The sequence below is a fragment of the Sceloporus occidentalis genome, unplaced genomic scaffold (assembly GCF_023333645.1).
Source record: "Sceloporus occidentalis isolate IW3139 unplaced genomic scaffold, rSceOcc1.0.p SCAF_1, whole genome shotgun sequence".
Classification (NCBI taxonomy): Eukaryota; Metazoa; Chordata; class Lepidosauria; order Squamata; family Phrynosomatidae; genus Sceloporus; species Sceloporus occidentalis.
This window is the reverse complement of record NW_028316981.1, coordinates 120,162,638-120,180,760: the sequence shown is the minus strand read 5'-3', so window position 1 is coordinate 120,180,760 and position 18,123 is coordinate 120,162,638. Positions and strand designations below refer to the sequence as shown.

The 18,123-nt window shown below is 40.6% G+C and overlaps 1 protein-coding gene across 1 annotated transcript in view; it reads left to right on the top strand.

The window, feature by feature from the left end:
- Nucleotides 1-15,523, top strand: part of LOC149322045 (ras-related protein Rab-40B-like) — a 30,676-nt gene extending 15,153 nt beyond the window's left edge. The window contains exons 2-6 of the mRNA XM_089533745.1: nt 6,226-6,286; nt 6,962-7,022; nt 7,641-7,718; nt 13,234-13,456; nt 14,427-15,523. Of these exons, the coding sequence (XP_089389871.1) occupies nt 6,226-6,286; nt 6,962-7,022; nt 7,641-7,718; nt 13,234-13,456; nt 14,427-14,698 (695 nt within the window). The 3' untranslated portion in view covers nt 14,699-15,523. The remainder of the gene's footprint in view (nt 1-6,225; nt 6,287-6,961; nt 7,023-7,640; nt 7,719-13,233; nt 13,457-14,426) is intronic.
- Nucleotides 15,524-18,123: the final 2,600 nt, after the last annotated feature.

The window sequence follows — 18,123 nt, the reverse complement described above, 5'->3', positions numbered from 1 at the left end:
TTCAGAGTGCTGGTGATGACACTAAAAGGTTTGGGATCTCAGTAGTTAAAGAAGCACCTCTCCTATATATGACTGCCCTAGGACTAAGGTTTGCAGGAGATGCTCTCCTCTGTGTGCCACCAGTGGGGTTAAGTGAGGATGTGGGAGAGGGCCTTCTCAGCTATGGTTCCTCAGTTGTGGTATGTCCTTCTTTTTGAGGCCCAATGGGCATCAACATTGGCTTTATTTCAGCACCAGATAAAAGTATTTGTTTATTAAATCCTTTGGGATCTAACTGATTTACTCCAAAATGTCTGTGTACATGGTTTTAAACTATTCTAACCCTTTAAGCCTATTTTAAATTTGTTACATTGTTTAATATGATGTTTCATCTGTTTAAATTATTTTTATTGCTTTCATTGGTTTTAATTTGCTTAAATTGATTTTATTTGTAAGTTAGTTTGACCTCATGATGTGGGGCAGATATAAATATTTTCAAGCTGTTTATAGTAACACTCTGCTTGTTCAGATTGCTGTTGGCTAGCTGCTTTCCTTTCACTACTGTGTTCCTCTGTCCAGTATTTAGGGACAGTTCACTCCTCTGAATATGATTGAGTTGGATTAACCTGATCAGAGGGTATTTGTTTGTACTTGGGTACCGAAAATAATTTATCTTTGCTTACATTGACACAGATCTTACAATTCTTGGATTTGCATGGAGCTCATGTGACTCAGAGGTCCTACCCCCTTGTGCTAAGATAAATGTTTATGCAGATCCAGGAAGGCTGAAGTGTGGAGGGGCCAAGGAAGCAGATAGAGAAAGGATCTGGCACTATGCTGAATACGTTCTTTTGGTCATTTTGTTGATGCTGTAAAGAAAAACTCAAACCAGGAAAGATGGAGGACATATTTTTTAAACAAGCTCTGCCTCTTTGCCTCTCTTCCACTCCTTCCTCCATACAAAGTAGTGCTGGAAGATCTATCCTTGTCAACTCAAAAGACTGGACTAATTGACTATTAATTCTGGATTGTGATACTGCAAATGAATGTAATTCCAATTTGTCTGATGCAAACTTAGTAATTAAAGCATTCTGCAATTGCAAAGCTTTGGCAAATGGATGTACTGTAATTATAGCAAAAATATCAGATCAGAAGTGAAATCATTCTCTTTGCTTTGTATAAGTGAACAAATGGTTGGCAGACATTTTATAGGCTAAAATAAGCTTGCCAAAACAATAGCATTCCATTTCATTTCATGGTTTGACATTCACTTGTATAAATTTCCATACAGCTGTTTTTTGGCTCAATTAATAACCAATCAGTTTGCTTACTAACTGTAGAAGCATTAATTTTTATTTGTGTGGGGAGGAGGGGAGGGTTGTCCCTGTTACAAGAGATGGAAAGATATGTAGACTTGTTGCATTAATGTTGATACAAAATGCAGATATTACTTCATTAGCTTCTTAAACACAGTCTGAAACACCCTGCTAAAATTTGGAATGGAGGAGATCTACATTGATATCATACTATGGAAAAAACTGCTGCAGTGTATTTTAGTCCGTCCCCCCCGCCCCCCCCCCCCCCCAATTCAATCTATGCCAAAAAGAAAGCTGTGAAATTATAACCATTCTTTGTCACGGAGACAGTAACTATCAGTTTTCCTCCCACACAATCTCTACACTCAGAAAATTTAGTAGTTCTGCACAGTGTGTTAATTTAATGTAGATGGCTTATTACAGATTAGCTCCATGTGTAGGTACTGCTAATCCATATTAAGAGCTTTAATTAAATGCAGCTTGATTGGAGAAAGGTTAAATTAGCAAACACACTTTCATCTGTGAAGTCGAAGGCTTTCATGGCCGGCATCCATATTTTTTGTGGGTTTTTTGGGCTATGTGGCCATGTTCTATAAAAGTTTATTCTTCGCCAGAATGCTGGCGAAACATCAGGAATAAATTCTTATAGAACATGGCCCCATAGCCCGAAAACCCCACAAAAAACACTTTCATCTGTTTTTAAAGACTATCTGCCCAAGACCATAGATACCATTTGTAAAGGATTTTTCTCTCTTTGGAGAGCAATACACTTTTCATAACATGAGAAAAAGAGGAGGGAAATGTAAAATGGGATTTTTCACACAGAGAAACATTTCTGAATGTGGTGTAGAATGCCAGAGACATAAACTAGTACAATAGCTTGTATACGGTATGTTATGAGAAAAACATCGGGTGCAGACCTAGTCTTTAGATCAGATTCATTTATGAGATAGACTGCATTCCAGAGAAGCTTATGTCAAATAAAGTTGTTAGTCCTAAAAATGCCACAAGACCCTTGTTGTTTATGCTGCACTAGACTAACACAGCTAACCCCCAGAGACCTTTATATTGTACTAATTAATTACAGAGATAAATGGTATACAAGTCTGGAGTTATTTACTTGTATTCTTTGAGGCCTTCATGAATTATTGAGAATATCAGTTGCCTAGAAACACAGTTCTTTTCTTCCCCACATAGTGGTGCTACTGATATCCAGAATCCCGTTCCTCCTTCTGTGTGCTTGCAAAGAGGGCTCGGGGATTGGAAATTTAGGCAGGCTTACTGTTGAACTTAAAGAAAACAAAAATAATGACCACGGAGAATCTACACAAATTCAACCTAGACAATGAAGAAATAGAAATAGTAGGAGAGTTCTCATACCTGGGATCAAACATTGGCCTGTTACAGACTGCCAAAATAAAGCTGCTTCGGGTCTCTTTGGAGGTATGCTGTTTAAATGATGCATGCATCCTAAGAATCTGGAAGCTGCACCAAAGCTGCACTCCAGTGCTTAGGAAGGGAGTGTGGCTTTGGCGCGACCTCCGGACTCTTAGGACCCATGCATCATTTAAATAGCATATCTCCAAAGAGACCCAAAGCAGCTTTATTTTGGCAGTCTGTAACAGGCCATTGATAGGAACTGTGACTGCAGCCAGGAAATCTAAAGAAGATAAGGAATGGGGTGGGCAGCTATGAAATAACTAGGAAAGATCCTAAAATGCAAAGATATACAACTGAGCACAAAAGTTAGAATCATACAAGCCATTGTATTCCCTATTGCCATGTATGGATGTGAGAGCTGGACACTTAAAAAACAAGATCGGAAGAAAATCAATTCATTCAAGATGTGGTGCTGGAAAAGAGCGCTGAGGATCCCATGGACAGCCAAAAAGACAAACAAACGGGTCCTAGAACAGATAATGCCAAAAATCTCCATGGAAGCCAAGAGGACAAAACTGAGGCTATCGTACTTCAGACACATTATGAGAAGGCACTCATTGGAAAAAACAGTAATGCTAGGAAAGGAGGAGAGAAGTAGAAGAAGAGGAAGGCCACATGCTAGATAGATGGACTCAGTCAGGAAAATCACGTAGATGAAGTTACAGGAGGTTTCCTTGACTTCTGTTAAGGAAGTCACAGATGTGAGTTTGCAGGAACTGAGAAGAGCAGTGGAAGATGGAGTCTTGGAGATGTCTCATCCACGGGGTCACCATGGGTCGAGATCGATTACAACAACAAAGTTTAAGGGTGGAGAAATTTACTTTTCCTGCTGGGGCTTCCTTTTGCAAATACTGCTGCTTCTTGTTACTGTAGCATTATAACTACATCTACTAGCTGGAGTTGTGAACGCTCAGCTGAAAAGTGGGAGCAGGGTGCCAAAACCACTGACTGCAGACAGGGTCTAGACATCTGGGAGCTCTAGTACAAAGCCATGATGAATGAAGCTGGATCTGTAGTGATTAAAGTGTTGGAACAGGACTTGGGAGATCTGTGCTCAAGTCCCTCCACAGAGCCACTGAACTTACTGGGTGACTTTAGGCCAGCCCAACAGACCTCACAGTGCTGCCACTGATACTAGGGTTTGGGAGCACGTAGTAAGTGCATGCTCTGGCACCCTAGCGTGTAACGGCAGTGGCATCATGGCGGTGTCCTGTCCACACAGGCGCTGCCATGATGACATAAGTGAAGCACACCGTACAGATGTCGCTGCATGTTCCTTACGTCACTGGTGTGCCAATGGCACACCCATGACATGCGCCCAGTTCCTTTAAAAGAACCTGTTGTTTTTTCCGGATTCTTTTTGGGGTGGAGGGATGCCGCACAGTTTGGCTGCTGCGATGTCCCTCCAGATGAAAACTGGACGCCTCCAGCCCGCCATTTTGTACCGCGCCTAAATTAGGGGGGGAAAAAATCATGAATACCACATTGAACTCATTGGAGCAAAGGTCAGATATAGAAATAAATGATGACATCACTGGGAACTATTCCTAGTTCTTAGGGCCTGGAATATTCGTGACTAGGCAATCCTATTTGGTACAGATGCCAGGAAAAAGATCTCCCTACCTCCAAAACTACTGTATCTGCAGTTAAGTAGCCACAACCATACACCATATAGTCTTGCTCAGGATCAGGCTGGAAAGAGGAATAGCCCTGCTGCAGAAAGCATTTCTGTTATAGTTTTTAGTGGGTTTTTCAGGCTATGTGGTCATGTTCTAGAAGAGTTTATTCCTGATGTTTTGCCAGCATCTGTGGCTGGCATCTCCAGAGAATGCTGACCTGGAAGAGAGTGGGGTAAATATATACTATGTGATCCTGGGTACCCACTCTCTTCTAGGTCAGCATTCTCTGAATTTGCCAGCCACAGATGCTGGCGAAACATCAGGAATAAACTCTTCTAGAACATGGCCACATAGCCCGAAAAACCCACTAAAAACTTTGGATGCCGACCATGAAAGCCTCTGACTTCACATTTCTATTATCTTTGAAAGAAAGATTTAGAAGGAAGGGCTAGTATTTGGGAGATACTAGCCCTTCCTTCTGAAGAAAAAAAAAACACACATTCAATATTATTTCTAAAAAGATAGTGACCTTGAAAGGGGAGAACAATTTGTGTCTAAGATTATGGTGGTGCTAATTTTGTTTTCTTTTAAAATTTTCATCTTATAAATGGACTCTGAAGGCACCAGATCTTGTCTGATCTTGGAAGGTAAGAAGGATCAGGTCTGGTTAGTATTTGAATGGTGGGCTGCCAAGGATTACCAGATATTTTACACTATATTTCACTGAAAGGCAATGGTAGCTCCCTCTTGAATATTCCTTGCCTAAGAAAACCCTTTGGAATACATAGGATTGCCTTACATCAACAGGCAATTTGAAGGGACATGCACACACACAACAGAAAAGAATTGTATAAGCATGGTCCAAAACACACTGCAGAAATAATCTAATCTGAGACCACTTTAACTGCCCTGGCTCAGTACTAGAGAATTCTGGGAACTGTAGTTTTGTGATATATTTAGCCTTCTCTGTCAGAAAGCTTTGGTGCCACCACAAACTATAATTCCCAGGATTCCCTAGCACTAAGCCAGAACAGTTAAAGCTGTCTCAAACTGGATTATTTCTGCAGTATGTTTTGGACTCATCTCTCACCTAGGTGCAGAACTGTTGTTCTAGTATTGGGAAGAGGAAATGTGTTGCTTTGCTTTAGAGCCAACAAGCACTGTACATGTACATCATCTTTGATCATTCTTTTGAGGAAGGTGACTAATAACCCCTACAAATACTAAACAGCTTTTTATATATAAGTGCACTAATTATCTGCTTCTGTCAAGTTTCCTCACATATATTTTGAAGCCTGCAAAACAGGTCTGGCTGAAGTTCTGCTGGAACCAAAGTATGTACAGATATACTATAGACAGTTATAACATGCTTATACTACCCCTGTTGCTTTAAAAATGTTGTTTTGCCTATAGCTAGCCACCTCATTGCAGATGAAAACTTTCCATCTTGCTAGTACATTGTGTTCTGGGGACAGAGGTTGTTGACGTGACTGTCTTCTGCAGTAAAAACTCATCCATTATGTATGAAAAGAATATTGTCATCTGATCTTTTGAATTTGATAAATCAGTAATAAGTGGGACTTGTAGCACTGCCCCCACAAAAAAGGATAAAACGAAGACAAAATATGTTACATCCACACTTGAAACTGATCTAAATGAGCTCTGAAAGCCTAGGTATTTTGGAATTTATTTGATGCTCTTCATCTGTTGCCTAGGATTGGGATCTTTCAAAACCCACCACCACAATAATCCTGTTTAGTATTCTTGCAGAATACTAATATACCTTTTCCCCCTTTCAGACATTTTGCAATGGGGAAAAATAAACTTGCTTTTTACTACTTTAACATTCTGCCTCCTTTATCTTTCCTAAGGTATTGACTACAAGACTACAACAATACTTTTGGATGGCCGCCGAATAAAGCTGCAACTCTGGTAAGTATTTGTACTTTACATACTATGGCTGGTTAGCTGAGCAATAAATTAACCTATGGGTTTCTCTCACAACAGCATTCCTAGGCAGGAGTCCAGTGCTACTCGTTACATAAACCAATGACTCCTGTCTCCCTTCAGTTTAGTTATAAAGTCTTGAACAGTGTTAAATTTAATTAAATCTGTCAGTTGTCTGAGTTTAATATAACATATACAATGAATTTTATCATTTCAGGTACCGTGTTTTTGTTTTCTCTTCTGCCAAAGTGTAGAATCCCTTTAACAAAGCCGTATAAACAGGAAGGTGGATCCAAACATGAACTCTTCCCTTCTTAATAGCATTTTCTCTTACCACTTTATTGGAGGGAAAACCATTGGCTACTCTGCACTTACTGTATATATGTTTATAAGCACCTCAGTCTTGAGAAGAGAAAAAATAATGCATTTTAATAGTCTAATCCAGTGATGGCAAACCTATGGCACGCGTGCCAGAGGTGGCACTCAGAGATCTCTCTGTGGGCACACATGCTGTCATCCTATCACAGAGTTTGCCAGAGTTTCTTACTAGAAAGCAAAAGGGACGTGGCACTTTGCAATAAATAAGTGGGGTATGGGTTGCAGTTTGGGCACTCGGTCTGTAAAAGATTCACCATCACTGGTCTAATCTGTCTTCTTCAGGGACACATCTGGGCAAGGCAGATTCTGTACCATCTTTCGTTCCTATTCCAGAGGGGCCCAGGTAAGCACAATGTTATCATCTCTGAAATACGTCATTGTGGCCAAATGAACAGATCTAGAGCTCAGGTGAAAGGAGGTGCAGTAAGGGGAAGAACATTATTCAATATGCTATTTCTAAAAAAAGTTTGTTGCATCCCTCAAGCAACTAGAAATAAATTTCCTCAAAGAAATGTTCAGTTTTATTGACATTTTAGGGGTTGTCCAGACCAGCCAGACAGGCTGGCCTGCAGGTAGAGTCGGGGTGCAGCATGTTGACAAAGCATGCCTGACTCCATGGCACCCTGATGCCACGTTCCGTTCCAGACGGCACACAGCATCATGGTGCGTCTCTGGTGCTGCATCCAGATGATGCAGTGCTGAAGGGGTGCCATATAGCTGTGCCGCCTGCTTTTGTGGCTCCTTTTTGTGCCTTCAGAAGGCCGGTTTGGGGCTGCGGCGTGAGGTTGCTGCAGCCCCGATCCGGCTGAAGAAAGGGCAGCTGCATGCCACCCCTTAGGGGCTGTATGTACAGCCCATAATCTCCCTTTCCTCTGTTGAAAACATGGTCATTCAAGATTATACAATGCACTATATGCTTTACTTATATACTAGGCTAATGTGACACTCTCTCTTCACTCAGGGTGTGATACTGGTATATGATATAACAAATCGCTGGTCATTTGATGGCATTGATCGATGGATAAAGGAGATAGATGAGGTAAGACACATGTCCAAATGTTGCATGTAGTACTGAAGAAAGTTACTGAACTTCATGTTTAATAATTAGGAATGATGACAATCCCTTGGACTGCCTTTTTAAAGAACTTTAAAATATGCAAATTATTTCATAAATTTGGTGGAAACAACTTGAGACTTTAAAAAGTCAAGCATGGGAGAAAACAACACTGGCATATTTGCCCATCCAGTAAAAAGACTTTGAGTGCTTAGCTGTTAAAAATCTGGCTTTGAATCCATGTGTATTCAGCCACAATTGTGATGCTGAATTAATGTTGCCACCTCTTTGTTTTTCTGACAGACTCCCTGTTTTTAATGACACCCCAGACAAGTATGATATTTTCCATGCTGGAGATAGTTGCATTTGTGCATTTTTGCCAGTGTAGATGGCTGAGAATTTTGTTCGGAACATTTTTTGTTAAGAATTTACGGTACCAGCGTTTGCAAATTTTTAAATATAAATTTGAAACAAGTAATTTAGGATTTTAAAAATTAAATTATAAGAGAAAGTAAAACCAACAGATTTTGCCACATCTCCCCCTGCTACCACTCCCTGTTTGTCAAAGGATCTCCCTTTCATGTACACTGGGGTTGATACCATTGAACTGATTAGGATGGTTATAGCATGATTGAGAACTCATAGTACACCTTTCAACTGAAGGCAGCATCAAGTCCATTTGAAGGATTTTGTCATACTAGAGAGCCTTTTTTTTCTGCTAAGATCTTATTGATAAAGTATATAATAGTGGAATCATAGTGCTATAATTATGTTGTGTGAAAGACATTAGGGTAGAAATTGTTCCTGTGCAGCAGTTGCAAAGATTCCTAAATGAAATATCCTGTTTTGACCAATAACGGACAGGATGGTAGGGACAGCAGTACTGTTTTTAAAGTGGGGAGGCTCAACATTTACAGGCAGTTGTTACTCATTTGTCCTACTTGAAGGTTTCTGCAGGAGGAGGGAAGATTACTTTTCCCATCCATTATCATCCTTAGATATGAAGATTCTTACAAGTATTATGTATTTAGAAGTGCCCCCATATGCCCAGTGTAGCGTTATCCCAAGTAAACGTGCATAGGATAGATTGCAGGCAGGCAATTATTCCTGAGTAGACTCAACAACAACTGTCTTAGTAGTTCTTTCACTGAGTGCACTTCTGATGTATAATTCTGAGGAGGTTCAATTACATAGGAGTATTGGTGGTCCAGTGTCAGAATGTGGCATATTTCTGCCATACAGTGGGGGGTTGTTGTTAAGTTGTCTGTTTGTTATAATGGTTAATGTAGTAGTTTGGAAGTTTTAATGTATATAGCTTTTGTTGTTGGGGAATGATGTGATGCATTGTGCTGGTTTAGACAGTAGTGATGCAGAGGGAATATTGTTGCCTGGTAGTGGAACGTGCAGATGTATGGAGGAGGTCTTCTCAGGTGAAAGGGAAAACAGAGGCAAGACTAAAAATAGGCAGACTGGACAAATATAGTTGGGAGAGGGAAGCTATGTTCAAATTTGTAAACAAATCAAAGTAAAGCCTGCAGAATGCCAGGGCGGGACATTGTTGATTTGTTTCCAATGTTTGTCAATGATGGCAGTTCTGTTTACAAACCTTTTCCTGCTAACACCTATGGTTACTGGGATAAAGTTCTTGCTGTTTAAAATACAGAAGGTTGGTTCTCTGAACTGTGTGTGGCAGGGGAGGCAGTTCTTGACATCCAGTTTTGCCAGATCATTTCAATATGAGCTCAACTCCCCCACCTCCCATTCCAGGGTTCATGCTTTGTAGATGACTTTCACTGAGAGGTGGTTAGGGTATCTCCACATTACATGTAGTCTCTTATTTCTAAATTTTGGTAAAAACAAGGACAAGGACAAACGAAGAAAAAAAGTAGAAATTGCAGGAAACCACCTAGTTTTCTGAAAGAGTGTTTCCTATCTCTTGTTCATTTTCACATCTGTGTAAAGTCACCAGGAGGGATCGCCTGGTGGTTTGGATTGTAGCATCTTGGAGATGAATATGTTGCTGTAATGTGTTGCTCTGCCTATTTAAATTAGCTATTCAGGTGCAGCAGTTTTAGTTCTGTACTTGTGTTTTGTTGTTGTATTTGTCTACATTCCAATATGAACCTCCTGCCCAGGCTCTCTGCTCTTTAGTGGAGGCCTTTCTCTCAGGCCCAGTACCTTCATAGACACATCTGGTAGAAATGTGGGAGAAGGCTTTCTCAGTGACTGCCTCCAAGGTTTGAAATTTCCTCCCTAGGGAGGATAGGATGGCTTCTTCCTTGTTGGTCTTCCACTGTTAAGTGAGAACTTTTCTGTTTCTGACTACAAGCACTTTTAATTTATTGTTCTTAACTCTTATCAACTTCAACTTATGGCAGTCTTGTGAATGAGAGACGTCCAAGTCACCTTGCCATCAATTGCTGTGCTCAGGTCTTGCAAACACAGGGTTGTGACTTCCTTGATTGAGTCATTTATTTGGTTTTGGGCAGTCCATGATATCCACCAAACTCTCCTCCAGCACCACATTTCAAATTAGTTGATGCTCCTCCTATCAGTCTTCTTTACTGTCTAGCTTTCACAGCCATACATAGAAATTGGAAAGCTTTTTGAAAGCTTCCTTGAGTCCTAATTTTGGGGGAAAGATGGGATATAAATGAAGTGGTGGTGACAATGATAGAAAACAACTATGGTTTCAATAGTGACAAGTGTCTTTGATGTAATTCCAAATGTACTGACAAAACAATGAATGAAATGACCATGAATAAGATCACAGCACAAATATGGAGCAACACTGCTTAGAACATGCCACATTATCTGCCAATACTCAATGATTTCTAGAGTCTTGGATAGAATCCAAATAATGGATGGTCTTATCTGCTCTTGGACCAATTTGCTTTGAGTACTCCTGGAGAACAAGAGAAATCCCAGCAGATTGGAGGAGGGCAAACGTTGTCCCCATCTTCAAAAAGGGGAAAAAAGAGGATCCCAATAATTATTGTCCAGTTAGTCTGACATCTATACCAGGAAAGATTCTGGAGCAGATCATTAAACAGAGAGTCTGTGAATATCTATAAAGCAATGCCATAACCACAAAAAGTCAACACGGGTTTCAGAGAAACAAGTCATGCCAGACAAATCTAATCTCTCTTTTTTTAAAATAAAATTACCAATTTATTAGATGAAGGGAATGCTGTGGATATAGTATATCTTGATTTCAGTAAGGCTTTTGACAGGGTGCCCCATGACATTCTTGCAAACAAACTAGTGAAATGTGGGCTAGACAAGGTAACTGTTACATGGATTTGTAATTCGTTGACTGGCCGAACCCAAAGGGTGCTCAACAATGGCACCTTTTCATCCTGGAGAGAAGTGACCAGTGGGGTCCCACAGGGCTCTGTCCTGGGCCCAGTGCTATTCAACATCTTTATCAATGACTTGGAGAACAGAATTGAGGTTATACTTATCAAATTTGCAGATGACACCAAATTAGGAAGAGTAGCCAATACCCCAGAGGACAGGATCAAGATTCAAAATGCCCTTGATAGATTGGAAAGCTGGGCCAAGACTAACAAAATGAAATTCAACACGGAGAAATGTAAGGTACTGCACTTAGGGCGGAAAAATGAAATGCACAGATATAGGATGGGGGACACCTGGCTGAACGAGACTACGTGTGAAAGGGATCTAGGAGTCCAAGTAGACCACAAGTTGAACATGAGTCAACAGTGCGATGTGGCAGCTAACAAGGCCAATGTGATTTTAGGCTGCATTAATAGAAGTATAGTGTCTAGATCAAGAGAAGTAATAGTGCCACTCTATTCTGCTCTGGTCAGGCCCCACCTGGAATGCTGCGTCCAGTTCTGGGCACCAGAATTCAAAAAGGGCATTGAGAAACTGGAGCATGTCCAAAGGAGGGAGACTAAAATGGTGCAGGGTCTGGAAACCATGCCCTATGAGGAACAACTTAGGGAGCTGGGGATGTTTAGCCTGGATAAGAGAAGGTTAAGAGGTGATATGATAGCCCTGTTTAAAAATACTTGAAGGGATGTCATATTGAGGAGGGAGCTAACTTGTTTTCTGCTGCTCCAGAGACTAGAACACGGAACAATGGATGCAAACTACAGGAAAAGAGATTCCCTCTCAACATTAGGAGGAACTTCGTGACAGTAAGGGCTGTTTGACAGTGGAACAAACTCCCTCGTAGTGTAGTGGAGTCTCCTTCCTTAGATGTCTTTAAACAGAGGCTTGATGGCCATCTGTCAGAGATTTCCTGCATGGCAGGGGGTTGGACTGGATGGCCCTTGCGGTCTCTTCCAGCTCTATGATTCTATGGTATTTGTAACTAAGAGTACCTTCTTTCCATTACACTTTTTTCAAAACTGTTGACTTTTTTGAAGCACGAGTATCTGGAAGTCATCATCCATGCTTTTTGTGTGCTCTCCAATGTTGACACTTCCATTAATGCTCTGTACAGGGGTCAGTCTGTGATGTGTGATTCATAGAGGGAGGATAAAAAATAAGTTTTTATTACCTTTTGGGCTGAAACATAGGTACTGTTTTTCACCTCATATTTCTTAAATCAACAAAATGAAGCATAATAGATAGGATACTTTTTCCCGTTACCTATTTGCTTCTTAATAAAGGTCCTGTTGGATATTAACATATAGGCAGGGGAAGAATGGTGATATATTCAGGGATATGCTATGGACTTGGGATGATGTATGTGAGCCTCAGCTTGTTCTTTCCAGGAAAAAGTGCACAGCTGTTTATTTCTGGAAAGTTTTATAGACCTTTACTCTTACTCTGATATTATGCAGCATATTTTTGGATGCATCTTTCCTTTCCACCCTTCTTTTTCTGTCATTACTTGTGTATATAAATGTTTATACTTCCTTGAATTTGATTTTGACAGTGGGAATAACCTAAATATAGTAACCTATGGACAAAGAGTAAACATGCGATGGTGTTGATGATGTTTCATTCTTTCTGGCAATAAAGTGGAAGAAGAGTAAAACATTTGTTCATGTCCAAATCCTTTCCTGACCGTCCACAATTTAACCTAGGAATGCCTCATTTTCATCTTCTTTTGGCAAAATTCCAGTAAGAGAGAAAATGAAAAACAGGTACTCCTGAGTTACGTCATGGATGGATCAGGGGAAGATTGATTGATTGGCTGAAACACCTTTATTCTACCCTTTGGACATGAACCAAAGTCGTTGTCTTCTCCCAACTTGTTTCATGAAAGGGTGAAACTACATCAAGTTATAACTTAAAGCAATGGGAAAGAACCTTCCCCCCTGCCCCTTAAATAGAAAAGGAAACATGCAGCCAACCCACCCACCTTCTGCCTTGCCATCATAAGTCTGTTAGAACATAGAAAGTGGTGGTTTCTCTACCCTGCTCTTTCTCCTCCTGCTGGATTGCTTTGACCATAATTTTTTTGTTGAAGGAGAGGTCTGGAGAATAGATAGATGACATATTTCTGCTTCTCTTAACTCAGCATGCTCCTGGTGTACCCAAAATCCTGGTTGGCAATCGTCTACATCTGGCGTTCAAACGCCAAGTATCTACTGAGCAAGCACAGGCTTATGCTGAAAGATTAGGCATGACCTTCTTTGAAGTAAGCCCACTCTGCAATTTCAATATCACTGAGTCCTTTACAGAACTCGCAAGGATAGTGTTAATGAGACACGGAATGGATCGGCTGTGGAGGCCAAACAAAGGTAAGTAATAAAACATTTCAGATTCATTTCTATGTAACAGTTGTGAAATGGTTCAAAATAAAAATGTAAACAACTAATCGTTTAGTTAGTGCTTTTGATTTTCTGAAGTCTACTTGTAAACAACATAAAAACAGGAAGCTCAACTTGATTACAAATGTCCTATTTCCTCTCCTGCTATTTTTGCTCTAACTGTAGTTTAACGTTACATCTCTTCTCATACTATTTATGGATAACTCTACTCATGCTCTTTCTTAACTAGCATTTGCAGACCTACTTGAAATGCTTGTTTCTGTCCACTGAATTGAGGAAGAAGCTCACTCCAAAGCTAACTCTTCCTTTGCAAAATCTGTTAAGTGTTAACATCTCCCTGTGCTTTGAATGATACTTAAGCAAAGCTTGTGGATCTGTTTTTTTTTCCTTTTCAGAGATGGGAGAGTGGGAAACAAGGAGAAATCCCTCCCCCCCCCCCCCCCAAATTGTTAGCATGTACCTGCAGGCTCAGTCCAAGAACCTGGGGAAGGAAGAAAAGGGGAAGTGAAGTGGATAGATGATTCCTAATCCTGAAGTAATACATATAGAAAATTAATGAAGACTCTAATGCCCCTCAACCTAGAGTTATAATACCTAAAACTAGAAATAAAAGTTAATGGTTTTTGAAATGTGGTTGTCTTCTAATATCTACTGAAATTAATTAGTCTAAATGAGAACATTCTAAAATATTGTGGATCCTTAGGAAGTTTAGAGGCTGTTTTTGTCAAATTTCCCATTTTGGACATATCTAGTAGCGAGTGCTTAGTAAAACTCAAAGGACTTTGGGAACAATGAAAATGAGTGGATAGAGAGCTTTGAAAAATACTGTTAAACCTTACTTTGTATGCACTGCCCTCACGTGGCTATTCAAAATCTTGTTGCTATTAAGTCTCATTTATTTATTTATTTATTTATTTATTTATTTATTTATTTATTTCAGTCCTGAGTTTGCAAGATCTTTGTTGCCGTGCCATAGTTTCATGCACCCCCGTGCACCTTGTTGACAAACTTCCACTTCCTGTTGCCTTACGAAGCCATCTCAAATCATTCTCTATGGCCAATGGTCTTAATGCTAGGATGATGCACGGTCGTTCCTACTCCCTTACTACCAGCAACAACAACAAAAGGAACAGCCTGAAGAAAGCTAAAATCATCCGTCCAATCCAGAGCCCTCCAAAACACTACACCAGAAATAGTTGTAAAATCTCCTAAGCCTATCTTTGGGAAGCTCTGATCAGAAGCTTCAACACAAGGACTAATTGAGTAGCCAGGACTGTTGTATGTACTGCATTACAGAAAGAGAACAAAGGGAAATGTTATTTTAGAGTCATTTGTTTTTAATAATGCTGCTTCCAGGTGCATAATACATTCTTTGTGAACAAAGGAATATTAAACTTTGCTGTTTTTATATATCAATTTTTGATGTGCATGAAGACTTTGTGTGTTTTATAAAGGGAATAATTTATCAATACTGAGATTTCAATGACACTATATCTCAGATATCATTCATTTTAATTGCTAAAATAAATATTGTTCCATCAGTTTGATTTATTTGCAGTTAGATAGGAATGAGCGTCAGTCTGTAGATTCAGGCAAGATTTTTAACCACAATGTATTGTATACATTGCAAGAAATACAACTAGTGAAACGATTCTAGTAATGTTGCAGTAGAGTATCTGATGCTGGTTTTGTACAGCTTCCCCAGTGATTCTAAGTACTATTCTGAGCTATTAATGTGTATATGCAATATGCACAAGATTTTGTCCCATCCATGTATAAAGTATTTGATAAAGTTTTTGCTATGTTGTTAAGGGATTACTCTGTGGGTTATATGCTTATTTTTCTGGTAAATCTACATTTTTGTATTTAATATTCTAGTGATCAGTTATTGAGAGAGCAAAAGCCAAAGATGTCAAGATGTATTTGCCACATCATCAAGAAGAGTGTGATTTCAAAGCTGTTCTATCAGGAAAGGATACTGTTATTTAAAAAATAAAAATAAAACCTACAATGTATTTGTGTGTGTTTCCAGCTAAATATTTGTCTTCCTTGTGTTCCTCAGCTTTGAATATTTTCTTGAATTCTTTTTAACTTATCATAGTAAATTGCTTTCCTTAAAACTTGTTTGTAAAATCAGGAAGACGATGGGAAACAACCAGCAATTAGGTTTGTTCTATATGGTGTGAAAGTACCCTAGTTCACTCATTGAAATTCCTTAACTGGTATGTGATTTGATGGACTTACAGCTGAAATTTTCTTACATCGGTGCAGAGCTGGCTCCTATTATTTCCATGTAGCCAATGTGGTGCTGTTGTTTGAGCACTGAACTATGACTCTGAAGACCAGGGTTTGAATCCCCACTCGGCCATGGAAACCCACTGGGTGACCTTGGGTAAAGCACACACTCTTAGTATCAGAGGAATGCAGCAGCAAAGCCCCTCTAAACACATTTTCCAAGAAAATCCAGTGGGTTCACCTTAGGGTCTCTAAAAGCTGGAAGTGACTTGAAGACACACACCAACAACACATCCCATCCTCTGATTGTTTGCCTTCTGACCACCACCTGTGCAAACAGGTGTTCTTAAGGATATGAACATGTTGCCCATCATCACCACAGACTGTGCCCCTGGTTTTAGGGGAGTGTACCAGTGTTTTTGAACAGTTAATTGGAATATACCTTTGTAGTATACATAAGAAGCTGCCTGATATCAGGTCAGATCTATTTGTAGTATTGTCCATTCTGTCTGGCAGCAATTCCTCAGGCTGAGAACTTTAATGTCTCCTGCCACCTGACTGTTTTTAAAAGGATAAAAGCGTGCTTTACAGTTTTATGGTTTTTTAATAGTTTCTAGTGCTAGGAACCTCCTTTCTCAGAAGCAGCCTGGATTTATAATTAAAATGTGTCTCCTTGGCTCTAAGCTCTTTGGGTTCTTGAGAAAACCAAAATAGATCCCCACAAGGCTGAGGTTTGGTCCACCTTTATAGTATGGGGTCTTTATTGAAGAGAAGGTTAAGAGGTGATATGATAGCCCTGTTTAAATATTTGAAGGTGTTATACTGAGACTGGAGCAAGCTTGTTTTCTGTTGCTCCAGAGCAGGGGTAGGCAACCTGTGGCCTGATGAGGCCTTGGGACCAGCCCCAGCCCGGTCCTGCCACTGATTGCTGCCGGGGCCTTTGGCCTATCAGGAGGAGGCGGGTAAGGGGGGAAGTGGCAGGCAAGTGGGGGCAATTGTCTATAGAAGCCTCAGAAACATGCATTTATATTAACATTTTTTAAAAAAATCAGCAAATTTATTCATGTGTACTCCATCTTTAAAAAAAAAAAAAATGTCCTCCATTTGAAAATTTTGTCCTACATTTGGCCCAGTTTTTATATATATATATATATATATATATATGTGTGTGTGTGTGTGTGTGTGTGTGTGTGTTTAAATTATTTAATTATTTATTTTTTGGCTTCAGTCCCCCAGTTGTCTGAGGGACAGCAACCCGGCCCCCGGCTCAAAAGGGTTGCCTACCCCTGCTCCAGAGACTAGGACCCAGAGGGATGGATTCAAACTGGAGGGAAAGAGATTCCAGCTCAACATTAGGAAGACCTTCCTGACAGAGCTCTTTGACTGGCACACAGTCCCTTGGAGTGTGGTGGAGTCTCCTCCTCTGGAGGTTTTTAAACAGAAGCCGGATGACCATCTGTCGGGGTGCTTTGACTGTGAGTTCCTGCATGGCAGGATGGGGTTGGACTGGATGGCCCCTGGACTCTCTTCCAGCTATGATTCTATGACTCCTGGCTATTGCCCAACACCAAGTGAAGGGTAGCACAGCTCACTGGCTTCTCTATCAGGCAAAGGTGTTACAAGCCAAACAGGAGAAGCACAAACGGAAGAGGAAAACAGTGGGTGGTGGTGATGGTCGTCACAGGCCTGCCTTTGGTCAGAACACAGCCTTGTGCAGTAGGTGGAGGGTATCTATGCAGGCAGGCCCCTTTGTTTCTGCGATGCAGATAGGCTCATAGCTGGGAACCACTGCAGAACTAATCTGGGTTCATGCTGCTTTAATTACCACGGCCCAGAGCTACGGAATCCTCATAGAATCATAGTTGGAAGAGACCGCAAGGGCCATCCAGTCCAACCCCATTCTGCCATGCAGGAAATCCAAATCAAAGCATCCCTGACAGATGGCCATCCAGCCTCTGTTTAAAGACCTCCAAGGAAGGAGACTCTATCACCCTCCGAGGGAGTGCATTCCACTGTCGAACAGCCCTTACTATCAGGAAGTTCCTCCTAATGTTGAGGTGGAATCTCTTTTCCTGTAGCTTGTATCCATTGTTCCGGGTCCTGTTCTCTGGAGCAGCAGAAAACAAGCTTGCTCCCTCCTCAACATGACATCCCTTCAAATATTTAAACAGGGCTATCATATCACCTCTTGGCCTTCTCTTCTCCAGGCTAAACATCCCCAGCTCCCTGAGTCGTTCCTGGGAACTTTAGTATTGAAAGCTATAGCCCTGTGAGTCTGTAGAGATCTTGCAGCACTTTTGAGACTCAGTGAGAGAAAGAAGGTGGCAGCAGGAGCTTCCCCAGACGAAGGTCTACTTCCTGAGATGCGTTTTCGTATTAGTATTGCTAGTGTTATTGGAAGC